Genomic DNA, 14,625 nt, shown 5'->3' on the forward strand with positions numbered 1-14,625 from the left:
AATCCTTCTTTCTGGGCAGCCGGGTGTCTAACCCCCGACCCCCCCTCTCTCAGTCCCCAATCAGTTCCCCTAATATTTGCCTTCCCCTCATCTCTTTCCGCCAGTGCGGATGTCAGCCGGAGAAGGGTCAGTACCAGACTACCAGTACTCAATAGCTCGAACTAAAAAAAAAAAATATGGAAGGACTCCATCAACTGTGGATAGTCACCAGAACTCCGATGTCATTTGCTGATCCCCGTTGTTCACCCGGCCAGCTGTCTTGAGTTAAACTCGCGGACCGCATCCTTTGCCAGCCGTGTGACTGGAATGGGAGTAACGAGTACTAGGTAGTTAACCACGACCAAGGTACTTTATGGATGGCTCAGCTTTGGCTAACACCAAACACGAGTCGATTGGGCTGAGCCCGATACTAGGATTGGGATTGGTCAGGAACCTGGAATGGGAAAGTCTCGTCCGTTAAGTTAGTTTGGTTGATTGCACGCAGGCAGCAGAGCAGACAGGTCATCAAGCCTCACGGATCATCCCTTTGGGGTCGACTTCTGAGTGGTCCACGCAGGGGACTGTTGTTGTATTCCTTCCGGCACCGCTGCTGCTGCTCAATTCCTCTGATACTTACACGGGAGACAGGAGTACGTCTGTGAAATCGGGCCAAAGCGAAGAGGAGGCGGCCAGGAGAGTGTTTCAGCTACGTCATTGGGCATCAATCACAGATCATAAAGCTTCTCGAGATCGCAAGGCAATGCTGCCCTTGATTCCTCCATCTACTCTATGAGAAAGAGATAAGGTATACCCCCGACTGTGATCCAACCAATTTGCTTCGTGGTCCGGGAAGTTATAATTCCACGATGCTATTGTACTTACTGAGTATATCATCTTACGCTGACCCGGGGGACGATCCCCAAGCTACGGATGTCAATCGTTTCAACACAGCCCACTGCGGGTCGCATCGAGCGAACTAGATACGTCGAGTGTGGTTGCTAAGCTCTTGATAATATTGGACGGCCAACAGCCCGGTCAGCCATCTGCAAACGGGATCTCTCACAGGTGCACCTGCCACCTGGGCTTAGGCATTCAATACAGATTGCATCAAGACGGATCAACTACGGCACTTCCGACAGACAGTAGGCAACAATGCATTAAGTACACTGTGTGTAACGTCCGGATATTGCTTGAAAGGAGACAACAGCAACGAGAAAGAGAGCTCTAGATCTGTCAACCGTATGCCGGCAAGGATCGGTGAGCTGCTTCTGCAGAATAAAGCAGCAAATTACGTGCAGAAAGCCCGAGGTGTTCCGCGGGGACCTGACTGGCTAGAACCCCGTCAGAGAATAGGAACTGTCGATCAATCAGGTTGTCCACTTGCTTCCTTCTTGTCAGAAAAAGGAAAAACAAATATCGGATTTCTTGTGCGACTCTACTGGTTCATCAAATGGGTGCCGTCGCATAGTCGGCGTATCGAGCATGTAGAAGCCAACGAAGGACCGGACAGAGACGCTATCAGCTATCGTTCCGGGCGCATTTTCAAGATTTTATCACTCATGCCTTCTGTGAGACGACATCAGACAACTATGAATGTACAAGGTTTTTCATATAGAACAGAGTGGAACCTCGTGGCTCATCTGATTTTGCTCATTTATTTCCTGGCTCTTCTGGTCTGATGACGAATACCAAGGAAGAACGAGGTCTATTCCTTCCTTCTGGAAGCACCAGACCAGTTGACTAGTGGTCGTAAAGGGGTTGACTAGTAGTACCGGATCACCAGCAAGCTACCCTAGGTTTTGGGTCCGGTCCGGCGCCATGGGAGGTCGTTGAGGTTCAGCCAGCCTTCAAGGTTGAGCCTTGATCTTTCACCTCCAGGCTCCAGGATCCCGAACTCCAGAAACTCACAAGCGCTTGATTGACTAAATGGAAGGTGTGTGGTGGTAAACTACCTACTGTACGCACCTCGTCATTCGCAAGCACCTGTAGGCGGGAAGTGGAGACCAGATATTCCGGACTGATTGCGATTCATCCGTTTGCTTCATGTCGACGCAGCTGGCACCGGATACCTTCTCCGATTCCTCGTCCTTTTGTCGCCTGCAAGCTCGCTTGGTGTGGAAGCCAGTCTGATTGATGCATTTGTGTTTCCTGGCTGCTTCCCGCCAGTTTTCTGAGCACTCTTGAACACTACTGAGCACACTTATGGAGTGGGCCGTTCGATCGGAGAACGTGTGCCACGAGAAACATGGCGGACAGGTAGGTAATTACTTAGTCTAGTGACTCTAGTCTGTAGTCCATGCAGATGGGATCACTTGGCGGGATTGGAAAAGGGAGTGTGGAGCCCGATCGGAACGGGCTGTGAAGTGGCCCAGAAATATGAAGAGACGGTGAGAAAAACCCTCTGGAGTGATAGGAAACAGCGAACAAACAAACAAACAAACATGAACCGAGGGGTTTAATGAATTACTGGCTCTCTCAGGATCCGGAGTTGAATGTCCGCACCTCAGCAGCAATTTTTCTTATGCAGAGCATGGTCCATCTCAGATAGAATTTCAGTTGTCAATGGCTTTGTTTGGAGCATGTTTACTTTTTTCTTTGTCTCCCTTTCGATTCTTTCTTTCTCCCATTCGCGTGCGTGTTGGGGCTGCCGTTCCCCGCTAATACCGCTTAACTTATTACTTGAGAAGAATCGAGAAAACCATCGGACCAGCAGTGCCCACAAGCCATGGCAGGAAAAGTTCATCGCATTTTCCATTTCCTATCTCGGCTGTGGTCCGCCGCTAAGTGAGACTAGATGAAGAATTCCGGTGGAATGGCATTAGCTTACGGAGTCTGAGTGGTTTGACGACTAGACTACTGAAGCCTGGATGGACGTACGTCCCTACGGAGTCTTGCATCGCAGGTCTCCACTTTATTTGTGCATGGTCTGTTAGTGCACATCGAACTCGGGCCCTGCAGCTGTGAAAATTACGAGTATCCATTTTGGCCGGGTGCGTACCCTTCCTTTCTCTCTCCGAGGGGCTCTTTTAAGGCGTGCTGAATGTACAGCATATTGTAGGTTCGCATGTGGATGTATACACAGTCAGGGTACAGTCATTTCGCTGGATCATGTCATACTGACAGGCAAACACCGCGAGATCCACAAACTCAACACAACTTCGAACGTACTCCGGAGTAGCGTCCTCTAACTGCAGCCGCGGAAGGTTGTGAGAAGCAACTCAACTCACCTTAGCTTTTGTCGTCCCCGGTTCTCTCGATGCGCTATCATCCATCCCGCTGTTGCGATGGCTCGCAGTAGTGGAATTTACTTATGCTTGCAGGTCGTGCTGACCCGGTCGAGGAAAATAGCTAATCATGCTCGATGGTTGACAATGGGATTCTTGAACCCGTCTGCAGGAAAAAAAAAGGGCTAGCCCCGTCTAGATCCCAAGGTGGCACTGCCGTAGCGTGCATTTTCTGTGCTGCACATGCATGCAATAACATTCACACCACCTGTTGGCTTCCTTCCGCTCGATGCTCAGGGCTCCCGATTAACTTTGGGAGTTGGAGAGAAGGGGAGTTCGGGGAACTGGGAATCGCTTCCAATTCGGAGAGGAGATCAGAATCGCGCATAGATGATTGTCCCTCTGGTTCACCGTAATTGCTGGGTGTGGTTCCCACTCCGGGGGCTGCACGGCGACCTCTATTTGAGAATTCGCATTGACCGCGATGTCTGCGTATACCTGCATACTACTAGCTACATCTAGAGAAACAAGCACAGTAATGGGGCCCCTCTTTTCTGTGATTGTATCTGCCAGGTGCTTCCGCTGGCCTGTCTTATTGATTTTTAATCACGGGCGTGATCGATCCGGACAGTCTAGATTTACAGTGTACCGTACTGTACTTATCACCAGAGAGCTCATATCTTATTCCCAAGAGTTGCCAGTTGTGACTTCTTGAATCTGTTCATTGGTTTGGAACGACGCATGTATGATACCAGGCCATGCACTCATTTGTACTCTGTACTCTACATAAGACTATTTAATCTGAATGTACTGAGGCGTGGAGTATGGCAGTCTCAAGGCGCATGAGAATGAAAACTGTTGGAAAGCAGAAGGACCTGCAGTACCTGAAAAGGAAGCCGCGGTGGCCGTCGAACTCGGTAGTGTTAGACATCAATCCCTTCTACACACTCTACTATGCCCTGCTAGAAATACTCATGGATTGACTGACCTCACTTACTGACTGACCGAGTGGGTCTGCTGACTTCCTTCCACTCTTTCTTTCTTTTTCTCTTCTTCTTCTTCTTCTTCTTCTTCATCTGCCCCACCCCTTGCATTTATTCCCCCGCATGGAGACAACAACAAAAATAATCAAACAGCATTATTCCCTATCTCCGTGCCTTTGATTGATTGAAAAGGTGTATATGCACTCTGCACAAGTCCTTTCCCGTTCTATTTCTGGACTTCGGATGCATTCAACTGACATATTCTGATCAGGCTGTGTGTCTCACAGAGTTCGTTCTTCCCATCGCAGCCGGACGCCAATTCCCGTTCTCCGTCCGAGTCGAGTAGGCTTCCTTGGTGACTGCCTGATTGAACGCTTCGAACCAGGACAATCCACATGTGCCTTCCATACTTGCTCTGCTGCACAACGTTGCTCTTTATATGCGGGTCCTGTAAACAAGTTCGCGTCTACATTGTGGCCTCTTAAGAGGGCGCTTGGTCTAAAAGCCTACACACAGAGCAGCTCTCCGTCAAAGTATACTTCTTTCTACAACTCTTTGAATGCTAGGTTATCACCATGAGATCAGTCCTGGAAGCGGAACTGATTCTTAGGCTTTCCTCTGATACCGACATCCACGCGATAAAGCCGTCCCCCATACCGGATAGAGTTGGGAAGCTGCTCATCGTTCACATCGTCCTTGGCAGTTGTGATAAAGAGCTCGGTCCCGACAAATGTTGGACAAGTAATGTTTCGTGTAGGCAGGATCACTTCGCCAATCACTTTTCCCTCCGGCGAGATGCGTATGATCTTCCCGCCGCCATATATGGCACTCCAGAGGCAGCCTTCCTCATCGATGGCAAATCCATCGGGCTCCTTGGGCTCCCCAATATCAAAGTGAACCCTGCGGTTGCTGATTGCTCCGGTCTTCGCATCGAAGTCGAAGGCAAAAATCTTACCAGTAGGGGAGTCGGTCAGGTACATGGTGTCATCCGCAGGGTTCCAGCCAATCCCGTTGGGGATCGTCAGCTGTTCAACCATCCGATGGAGTTTCAAGTCAGGATCTAGCCGGAACAGTACCCCTTCGTTGGTAGGCTTCTGGATCTTGGGGTCATTCATGGCCCCGGCCCAGAATCGCCCGTGGCTGTCGACTGCTCCGTCGTTGAAACGCATCCTGTTTTGATGGCGTTGTCGATGAGTCAGATTCACGCCTTCGAGTTGTGCAGATCCCGACTTCTGACACCTACCTGTGGTCCCTGTCTGGGTCGTCCCATGCTCTGCGGATATACGACAGCTCGCCGGTGTCGCGATTGATCAGGGCGAATCCATGTTTGGCGGCCGCGACGATCTGGTCCTTATGGGAATCTCCGGCATTGGCGATGTTGGCAGTCACCCTGCAGTCCCGACCCGCGGGTTAGCCTCGAAGCTGTGCTGGGAGTAGACACCCTGTAAGGAAGGCTATCGGACAGGCGACGCACCCAATGGAAGCAGACGTGTCCAAAATCCGCAAGGAGTCTGGCCCTTCGGCAAGGTTCAAAGTGTATAATTTCTGTTCCCAGATGTCGACAAAGCGAAACTCATTCCTGGTCTCATCATGGAACGGACCCTCCAATAAAGTGCCTGCTATGTCGACGTACGGCTGGATCAAGAAAGAAGAGTAAGAATCATGCTGTTATGCTCCAACCCCACATGGGCCATGTTCATTCGCCCGGAAAAGGTCCAGTTCTAAATCCGCGTACCTCGGAGACCGTCCATCTCTGGAAGGCTGACATTCTGAATGATCGACCAACAAGGATTCTGAAGTTTTGGACAATTCAGTTTCGGGAGCACCCGTGGTCTGAGCTGTATCGGAAAGTTATGGCCGGCTTCGGATATATGTGCAACAGTTATTGTCAATGGAGAACAACATGTGTTGGGAGCGCACTGAGGGGAAGATAGGGAAGGTCGACTTGAGTGTGACGGCTGATCAGTTGGTGCGTGGCACACGGTTGCCAAGACAAACCCCACACGAACCTCATTGAAAACGCGATTATTTTGCTGTCCCGCTCCTTCGCCAGCAGCAGCAGCAGCTCCTCATGGTCAGTGGGTCGAGCTGGGTCAGCCATCCCAGTTTCGACTTAGGGCCCTAAGGCCAGAGGGCGAGGGGGGAGGGGAGTGGATAACTGCCCATCGGGCCACCACTTCCGTGCCAAAGCAGTCGTCGACGGTCGAACACACCGATTGCTAGCACTAAATAGCACACACTAACTGGATGGCATCTATCGACTCCGACTCGAATCGATCTAGAGTCTGGGCCCGGGAATTTCTCCAGTTTTGCTGCAGAAGTTGCTGCGTGTCGTGCCAATTATTAGCGTCTACTTCTAGGAATTCAGAAATATGTCCGCGTCCATGGCCTCTAACGGCCCAGAAAAGGAACATGATGCATACATGCGCCCCTTCGTCTATTGAGCGATTCGAGCCCTCAGGTTTCCGGAGTGGGTATATTATTTATTGGATATTCACCACCAAGCATGTCCCCACCCATTGGAGCTATCACCTGTCAAGTGAGTTATCAGCTACCTTACCTACGGTATTTACGGTACCTGTAGACGCTAAATTACAGGCAGCCCTGTCACAACCAAAAGTGGTCACTCAGAATAAATTTATGTGCCGAGAAAAAGCAATTCTCAGGGAAGGTCAAGATTTGGAATTGAATGAGAGGGACTAACTCCCCAGCTATCTCTGAAGCACGAAGGAAAAGTACATTATGTACCCACCAACAAGACCGTTTGATTCTGAGCAGGCAGCGAATGTCACACCATGTTACCGGCCCAGACCCAGTTGTGCGCAGTGACAGGATGCGGGCAGACTTCCCGTGTTCCGCCTCAATTTGTCCCAAACAAGGCTCCTGGTGGAGTCTATCTTGGACGGGCCGATAACTGCGGACAAATAGGAAATCACCCGGCTGCTTTCCCTTGGGGCTTGTGCTATCTATGCGGCAGCTTGCTCCCAGCGCTTGAAGCAGTCTGCGTGACAGCAAGCAAGGCGAGTCCCCTCAATGCCTCGACAGTGTTCCATGGACGCAGACACGGCATATCCGCCCGCCCCAGGGTCCCAAACCTCGGGACTTTGAAGGGAAATGTTTACCAGTTTACCTGCAATTCAGGCCCACCTAGTGTACCTTTCGAGCCTACAGCCGTGACCGCGACCGATTACGAGTGGTTTTCTTGCATTGGTCCCCGATTTGTGGCCTGCGTCTGGGGTCCGTGTCATGGCCGGTCCATGGAATGTGGGCAGAGCTCCAGGCCAGTCCCGCCATGTGTCTGACGGCGAAAGGCGGATCGCCCCAGATAGGCAAGGTGAGAGATATAGTGGAATGGTTGAGCAGCTGTTGAGCGCCTGAAATGCTTCCACAAAGTTCCTCGGTCCTTCGGGGAGGGAGGCCGCGCTAAACCAGACGATGGACCACCTGCTGGGTTTCTGTTCATCTAGTCTAATCGCCCTGGTTGGTGAATCACTGCCCCGTCACTCAGCCATGTCCAGCTGGTTTAGCAGTGATGCCGTGATCGGGTTCCGACGACTCAATCCACAGTAAACGGATTAAACTTGATCTCCGGCCATCTGGGGTGATCGTCGCTATGATGCTAATCATGAACCCGAAGCAGTAAAAGGGCGGAGTAGACTGAGGTCATTCTGAATCAATTCATGGGGCCCGGGGAGTCTTTGGGAAAGGCTCTATGCAGCGCATGGCCAGCCGCTGCATTGATTGACGGTCGGACAGATGGAGAGCGCCCAACATTGGGTCGTCCGGCGCACAGTAGACAAACTTAAGGGCGCAACCTTAATGAGCGGTGGTTCATAGCCAGCACCCGGCGGGGAATGAAGACGCCAGCTCAACGGCGATGCATCACCTAAACGGACAGGGCAGTACCTGCAGGAGGCAAACACGACTGATATTCGAGACAGATAAGTTACAAAGTGGACCACTGAATCGCGCTGTCTGGGAGCGAGTGGAAAATGCGGTGTACAGGCCACCACCCAGTCATGCCCGAGAAGACAACACTACCTACCGCACTCTGGCCTGGGAATTTTCCGACCGTTGCGAATGATGAGGGATCACATCGATTCTGGATTTGTGCAGCTCTGGGGGCTCTTCGCCCTCTCGTTTGGCGTTTCGATGTCCAAACACCGTCCAAGCACCATCCTGGATACTTGAGCAGCAAGTCACCATTTTAAGGGCGAGCCCATTAGGCCCAGGCAGCCTCACATGATCGATTCTTCATGCATGACAACGCAGCTCACATGGGGGTGAGGTGCAGCAACTGCAGATAGGACTTTGGGGAGGGGAAAGGGTGTGGAATACCCTGTCAATCGGTACGGAGCTAAACGTACCATGTTTTGCAAGCTGTATTACCGCTGTATGGTAACTTACCGTCATCATACCGCCAAATTTCGGTATGACATCTGGCTCGATTGATTGATTGACCAAACAGCACTTAATCAGGGTATGACGACCTGACTGATTCCGATCCAGTCAGGCCCACTTTCATTGACCGGCTCGACTATGAGATCGGGGGCCCGCAAGACTGGAATCATGGCGTGGTCATCCTCAACGAGTTCGCTGCACCGTACAACCGAAGCTTGCATCAAACATCAGAGAAAATAAGAAAAAGAAAAAGCAGGACCCATATGGTTACGCTGGGCCGGGTCACTCAGATAGGCTTGATCTGTTTGTAAGCAAGACAGTGTGTTGATTGCGTCGAATCGAGAGTCATATCCCTCACCCCAGTCGGATCCTGCCACGACATACTCCCTCTCATACACAACAGATGGCCAGATGACTAGTGTCCTGAGATGTGCATCCAGAGGCGGGGGAAAGGGTGAGGGGCAAGCTACACATGCGTGTACCCTCGCCGTGAGTAGTACCTGGGTCGGTCAGATAGGTACCTAATTCGTACCCTATGGGGGAGGGAGTTGCTCAGGTGGCAAATTAAAGAGGCCCACTGAGAAAAAAATTGGTGGGAGAAGTTGATCTTATTGGTGGAGGATGCGGTGGAAATCTGTGTTCTTTTGGGAATTTCATGCATTAGCTCAGAGGTAGTTCAGAGGTATAGTTCGGGCGTGTTGGGGAGAGGTGTTCTTTAGACTTGAGGATGTACGTCTTACTACTTAGTCCGTAGTGTAGGAGGACAGCTGGAGGACTGGAGAAAGGGTCGAATGCTTGTCCTTGAATGGTCACTGCAAGACCTTTCTCTCTCGTGCTTATCTTCTGGGAGTACTGTACATTCGCAAAATAAGGAGATGGTACTTTTTACCTCTGCAATGGCAACGTCATATGCCGTTTATAGACTGCAATTGGTCGGTTTGGACAGTTTCTGTGTAGCAAGTCGATTGACTGCCTGAGGCCCGGAAGTGACTTCTACTGAATACCCACTACCTTACCATTGAACGATGTCCAGTAGAGGAAGAAGCTCAAGAATGAATCACCACTTCCAAAACTACCAGAAACCGGAATGATATCTATACCCCTCGAAGCTCAGACCTCAGCATGATACTACCAAGGCTTTCCGCGCATGCTTGCTCCAAAGTTGGGCTCCCTTCGCTGCTGCATCGGCTTGGAAGGCCATTCGAAAAGTGCTTGTTGGGTGCGCGCGCGTGGATCTCTTTTCTGCTGTGGAGATTAGGAGGCTGGGTGACTGTGGGATTTACATTTATGCTGTTCATGCATGTACCGAGTAGACGTTAGTTGGGCTCTACATGCAGCAGGATGTGGAAAGGGTGGCGGATGAGGATATATAAGAGGGGTGGGGGGGCTTCCCTACATCTCTAATCTACATGTCTAGTATGGAGATGTGAGCTTGTCCGTTCGGGGTCCTTGAAGCTGGGAGTATGTTCTCGTAAGGACTGGATGGAGCTGATATAGCTTGGTTCTGTGAGTTCGACATGGGCGACAATTGAGGCAATGGTATGTCTGGAAGGGTGGGTGATGCTGGGTGTGTAGGGTGTTGCTCTCTTGCTCCCTGTGCTTTCGGAGTTCTCGGTGCACTCACCGCGTGAGGATATCGTGATGAAGAAGCTGCTTATATTTAGTTATATTTAGACTAGCGCGTCTCTTATCTTCCAAGTCGTAGGCATGTCTGAGAGCGGGACCTCATTCAGACCAAGTGTATAGAAATGCATGCATTTGAGTCTACAACTCCAGCTCACCCCTTGCCAATACAACACAACTATATCCGTACCCAACAACACACCCCAGGTCCGTCGTCTGGGCTTAAACAAGGCAGCGTTCATCAGTCCACATCTTGTGCAGACTTAGTCCGCACCAGCATAACCGATCACCCCCGAGATTACACTATGTAGCTTCCTGCTTCTTGACTATGTGCAATGATGGTTCGGTGGCTCCTAAATGGTTCTAATCCAACCGCGCAAACGCAAGAACTCACACCACCTACAGTATACAGTTACAGTGTACAGTTACTGTACATGTACATGTACATACACACATACACATGTATGCATGTAGTGCAGTGCAGCGCAGCGCAGCGCAGCTTATGCATGCACGCATGCAAGTACAGTACAGTAACAGTAGGCATCTATCTTGCATCCTCTTTCTCGATTCTTAGAATTGAGGCTCGACAATTGACTGTCTTTTTTCGGGGGGGGGCTACGGTGGGTTTGTGCTGTGGGCTTTACCCCCCTTGCTTCTTCCACTATGCATCAAAGAACTTTTTCCTTTCTGGAAGTGCTTTTGCATGCTTGGGAAGGAGAGTCTGGGTTGGGGAATGAGGGGCGGTGTCTTGTACTTCGTACTCTTGATACTCTGGATGCATGCTGCTGGTCATGTTCTTTTCTCTGCTCCTTCTTCTCTTCTGCTATTCTATTTTTCGTTGGTTGTTGCTTTTGGGGTTGGTTTGGGTCTGGCTGGGTCTGGGTCTGAGGTGGTAGATGGTACCCTGTTTCTTGGTCTGAATGTCTGTGTGATGCGATGAGGAAGCTGTTCGCCTTCGATTCTTCTGAGTCAGGTGCAGAGCTCTCGCCTTTTCCGCTTAGACGTGTTGACATGTATCGGTTGGATTTCCACTGTGCTGTACTTCCATTCCCGATGTACACTACCATATATTGGGATCCAGATCGCATTCGTATTCTGTACCACCACCACCACTTAAACTAAGTAAGTGTTAGCATCTCAGGGATGCATGTCGATGAGATCCAGCCCGCCACACAGGTGGGTTCGACGTAACGCAACGCAACGCAACGTAAGCATGCAGCGGATGGATTTGCGAAGGGGATCTGCTCGGCGCTGCTCTTAGTATTCATGCAGGTAGCCCTGGGGTCGTGTAACTGGTTCTCTTTCTGTCTCTTTCCCTCTCTCTCTGTGTGTGAGTGTGTCTTGATCCTGGGTAATGTAAAAGCGCAGTGCATAAGGCGTGGCTTTGAGTTGGTGACTGCCGTCGGTGATGCTTTCATCTACCGTAAATTTGGTTGTGGATTGTCTTGTTGTCCATTCCATTGTAGGCATCAAATCCGTAGCCCGCGGCGTCGATGCGGGAAGATCTTGCATGTCGGTTCGTATACGTATACGCAAGCGTAGATGATCTACCGTGCAAGTATTCCGTTCTTTCTTGTCGTCTGGTGTTTTTTATGTCCTTTTCAGGGGTTGCAGTATAGACTAGAGATTAAGATCCTACCCTTGGATGAAATGGTCGAATTCTCAGTGACTACCTTACAGAGTGCGCAGGAAGAAGACGGACGACATCGCGGGTTATCGACTGTCTCCTCAGGTCCGATTAGAAGACGATGTGCAATAAATGGATAAATTATGCTCAACCGATCTAACTCGGCCACATCTTCTTTTCTCCTCCAATTGATATCCTCATGGCAATTTCTGGTTCTACTCCCCCGGACACGAATGTGCTGTACAGTACTGTGCAGATCGAGGCAAGACGCTCGTGTGTTCGCCAGTCATGCTGGGCTGGTCACGGTCACTGTGAGGGGGACGGGGAGAGGGGTTATTTGTACGACCCCGATGATCTGGCTGCCTCTTTTCTTTTCGTCTTGTCGTTTTTACGGCGTTGGGTTCGCATCAGAGTCAGGACTGAAGGAGGCGATAAGAACAGATTCCAATTTTTGCTTGTTTGTTGGGTTGCCTTTTTTAATGCATTGTTGATTTCTTCTCGTTTTTTTAGTTAATCATACAAGAGAGCAGCTGATTTCTCAACCCTACAGCTTGGATCCCATGTTCACGTGAATGGCCTTGACCTGCGAGTAAGCCTCCAGACCGGACTCGCCCAGTTCGCGACCGATACCACTCTGCTTGACACCACCGAAAGGAACGCGGAAGTCACTGTCGTTGCTGCTGTTGATCCAGACCATGCCGGCCTCGATCTCCGAGGCGACGCGGTGGGCGCGCTCGATGTCCTTGGTGAAGAGGGCGGCGCCCAGCCCGTAGGTGCTGTCGTTGGCGCGGGTGACCGCCTCGTCCTCGGTCGTGAAGCTGGAGATGACGACAAACGGACCGAAGACCTCCTCGCGGTAGATGCGCATGTGGTCCTTGACGTTGGTGAAGATGGTCGGGGCGATGAAGAAGCCCTTGTTGCCGGCGACGTTCTTGTGGGGCTCGCCGCCCGCCACGAGCGTCGCGCCCTCGGACTTGCCGGCTTCGATGTACGACAGGATCCGCTCGTACTGGGCCTGGCTGACCTGCGGGCCCTGGAAGGTGTCGTCCGCGAAGGGGTCGCCGACCTTGCTGGTCGTGGCCACCTCCTGCTTGAACAGGGAGACAAACTGGTCGTAGACGGATTCGTGGACCAGGATGCGCGACGTGGCGGTGCACACCTGGCCCTGGTTGTACATGATACCGGTATGCGCCCACTTGGCCGCCTGCTCAATGTCGGCGTCGCCGAACACGACCAGAGGCGACTTGCCGCCGGTCTCGAGGGTGATGTTCTTCAGCGTCCCGGCGGCAAGCTTCATGATCTCGCGGCCGGTGATGGTCGAGCCCGTGAAGGCGACCTTGTCGACGTCGGGGTGCGTGACCAGCGGGCTACCGGCGACGCGGCCGTAGCCGTTGAGGATGTTGACCACACCGGGCGGGAAGCCCGCTTCCTTGATGAGCTTGGCCAGGTAGAGAATGCTGAGGGGGGTCTGTTCTGCGGCCTTCATCACCACCGTGTTACCGCAGGCGAGGGCCGGGCCCAACTTCCATGCGGCCATGGCCAGCGGGAAGTTCCAAGGGATGATCTGGCCGACCACGCCGATGGGCTGACGGAGAGTGTAGGCGAACTTGGCCGGGGTAGTGCTAATGGTCTGGCCATGGATCTTATCCGCCCAGCCGGCATAGTACCGGATACAGCTAAGGACCTCACCAAGATCGTCGTTCAAAGAGACGGAGTACGGCTTGCCTGGAAACGGTCAATATCACCGCCAGAACTTGGATTATTCTGCTGCTGCTGCTGCTGCTGGTGTAATAAAGGCCACCTACCGTTATCCCACGTCTCAATAGTGGCAAGTGTCTCCCGGTGCTGCTCGATCAGATCCGCCAGCTTCAGCAACAAGTGGCCGCGCTCAGTCGCAGGCAGCAGCTTCCACGACGGATCCTTGAGAGCTTTCCGGGCCGCCTTGACGGCGATATCCACGTCCTTCGCATCAGCAGCATAGACGGAGACAATCTCCTTCTCATCGCTAGATGTTCGATCAGCACACGCTTCCGTCGTCGCATAAGGGTTCTTGCAGGAGACCTACGAAGGGTTGATGGAGGCGAGCTTCTCGCCCGACTTGGAGGGAACGAATTCATTGTTGATGAACAGACCGATGGGCTGGTCATACTGACGCCCGTTGGGAGCAGTCAATTGCACGCTCACGTTGCTGCTGGCCATGGTGAATGAGGTACTGTGGAGTGAGTGGTGGGGCAAGAGAGGAGATAGATTGCGGCAAGGAGTGGGGAGAGGAGAGCGGAGAGATGCAGCAGCTGGAGAGAAGAGGGGAAGCTGACGACAACCAAGGCGGGGAAGTCGAAGTCGAGAGGCGATGATGTGAGGGGAGAGGAGGGGGAGGCGTGGCATTGACCGGGGAAAGAGGAAAAGAAGGAGTAGAGGACAATCGAAGATGGGAGCCTGTGGGATAGAGGGGAGGTTGACTTTATAATAAATAGCCTTGGGAGGAGGAGGAGGAGCATTGAGCTTAGTTGAGTTGGTTAACTAGCAGTGACGGAGGCTAACCTTCTTGGAGTCCCCGCAATTGCTTCCTGCGCCCTCTGGGTTCCTGAGGCTTCAACTTCAGGCTCTCCATCCCCGCTTGAGACGATAACTACCGCATCCCAACGAATCAGCGTTGCCGTGCTTGAGCCAAGTTGCCCCTCTTCGGATAGACTTACTCTTCCCAGCTATTATTTTAGAGTACATCAACTGACTAAAATTGTTTTTTTTCTTCTTTAAAAGAAAAAAATCGGATTGACAATGTCCCCAA

At 51.7% G+C, this 14,625-nt stretch overlaps 2 protein-coding genes across 2 annotated transcripts; both read right to left on the reverse strand.

The window, feature by feature from the left end:
• Window positions 1-4,713: 4,713 nt before the first annotated feature.
• On the reverse strand, window positions 4,714-6,105 carry BO66DRAFT_365326 (SMP-30/gluconolactonase/LRE family protein). The gene is made up of 4 exons (XM_025645207.1): window positions 5,922-6,105; window positions 5,661-5,821; window positions 5,430-5,576; window positions 4,714-5,356 (listed from the first exon to the last, which is right to left on the reverse strand). The coding sequence occupies exons 1-4, from the start codon at window positions 5,952-5,954 to the stop codon at window positions 4,768-4,770; spliced, it is 930 nt and encodes a 309-aa protein (XP_025507973.1). The 5' UTR covers window positions 5,955-6,105; the 3' UTR covers window positions 4,714-4,767.
• A 5,866-nt stretch (window positions 6,106-11,971) lies between these two features.
• BO66DRAFT_388221 (aldehyde dehydrogenase family protein) lies at window positions 11,972-14,278 on the reverse strand. Its single transcript, XM_025646503.1, has 3 exons — window positions 13,903-14,278; window positions 13,643-13,842; window positions 11,972-13,562 (listed from the first exon to the last, which is right to left on the reverse strand). The coding sequence occupies exons 1-3, from the start codon at window positions 14,034-14,036 to the stop codon at window positions 12,382-12,384; spliced, it is 1,515 nt and encodes a 504-aa protein (XP_025507974.1). The 5' UTR covers window positions 14,037-14,278; the 3' UTR covers window positions 11,972-12,381.
• Between the last annotated feature and the right edge of the window lie 347 nt (window positions 14,279-14,625).

The sequence above is a fragment of the Aspergillus aculeatinus genome, assembly GCF_003184765.1.
Source record: "Aspergillus aculeatinus CBS 121060 unplaced genomic scaffold BO66scaffold_4, whole genome shotgun sequence".
Lineage (NCBI taxonomy): Eukaryota > Fungi > Ascomycota > Eurotiomycetes > Eurotiales > Aspergillaceae > Aspergillus > Aspergillus aculeatinus.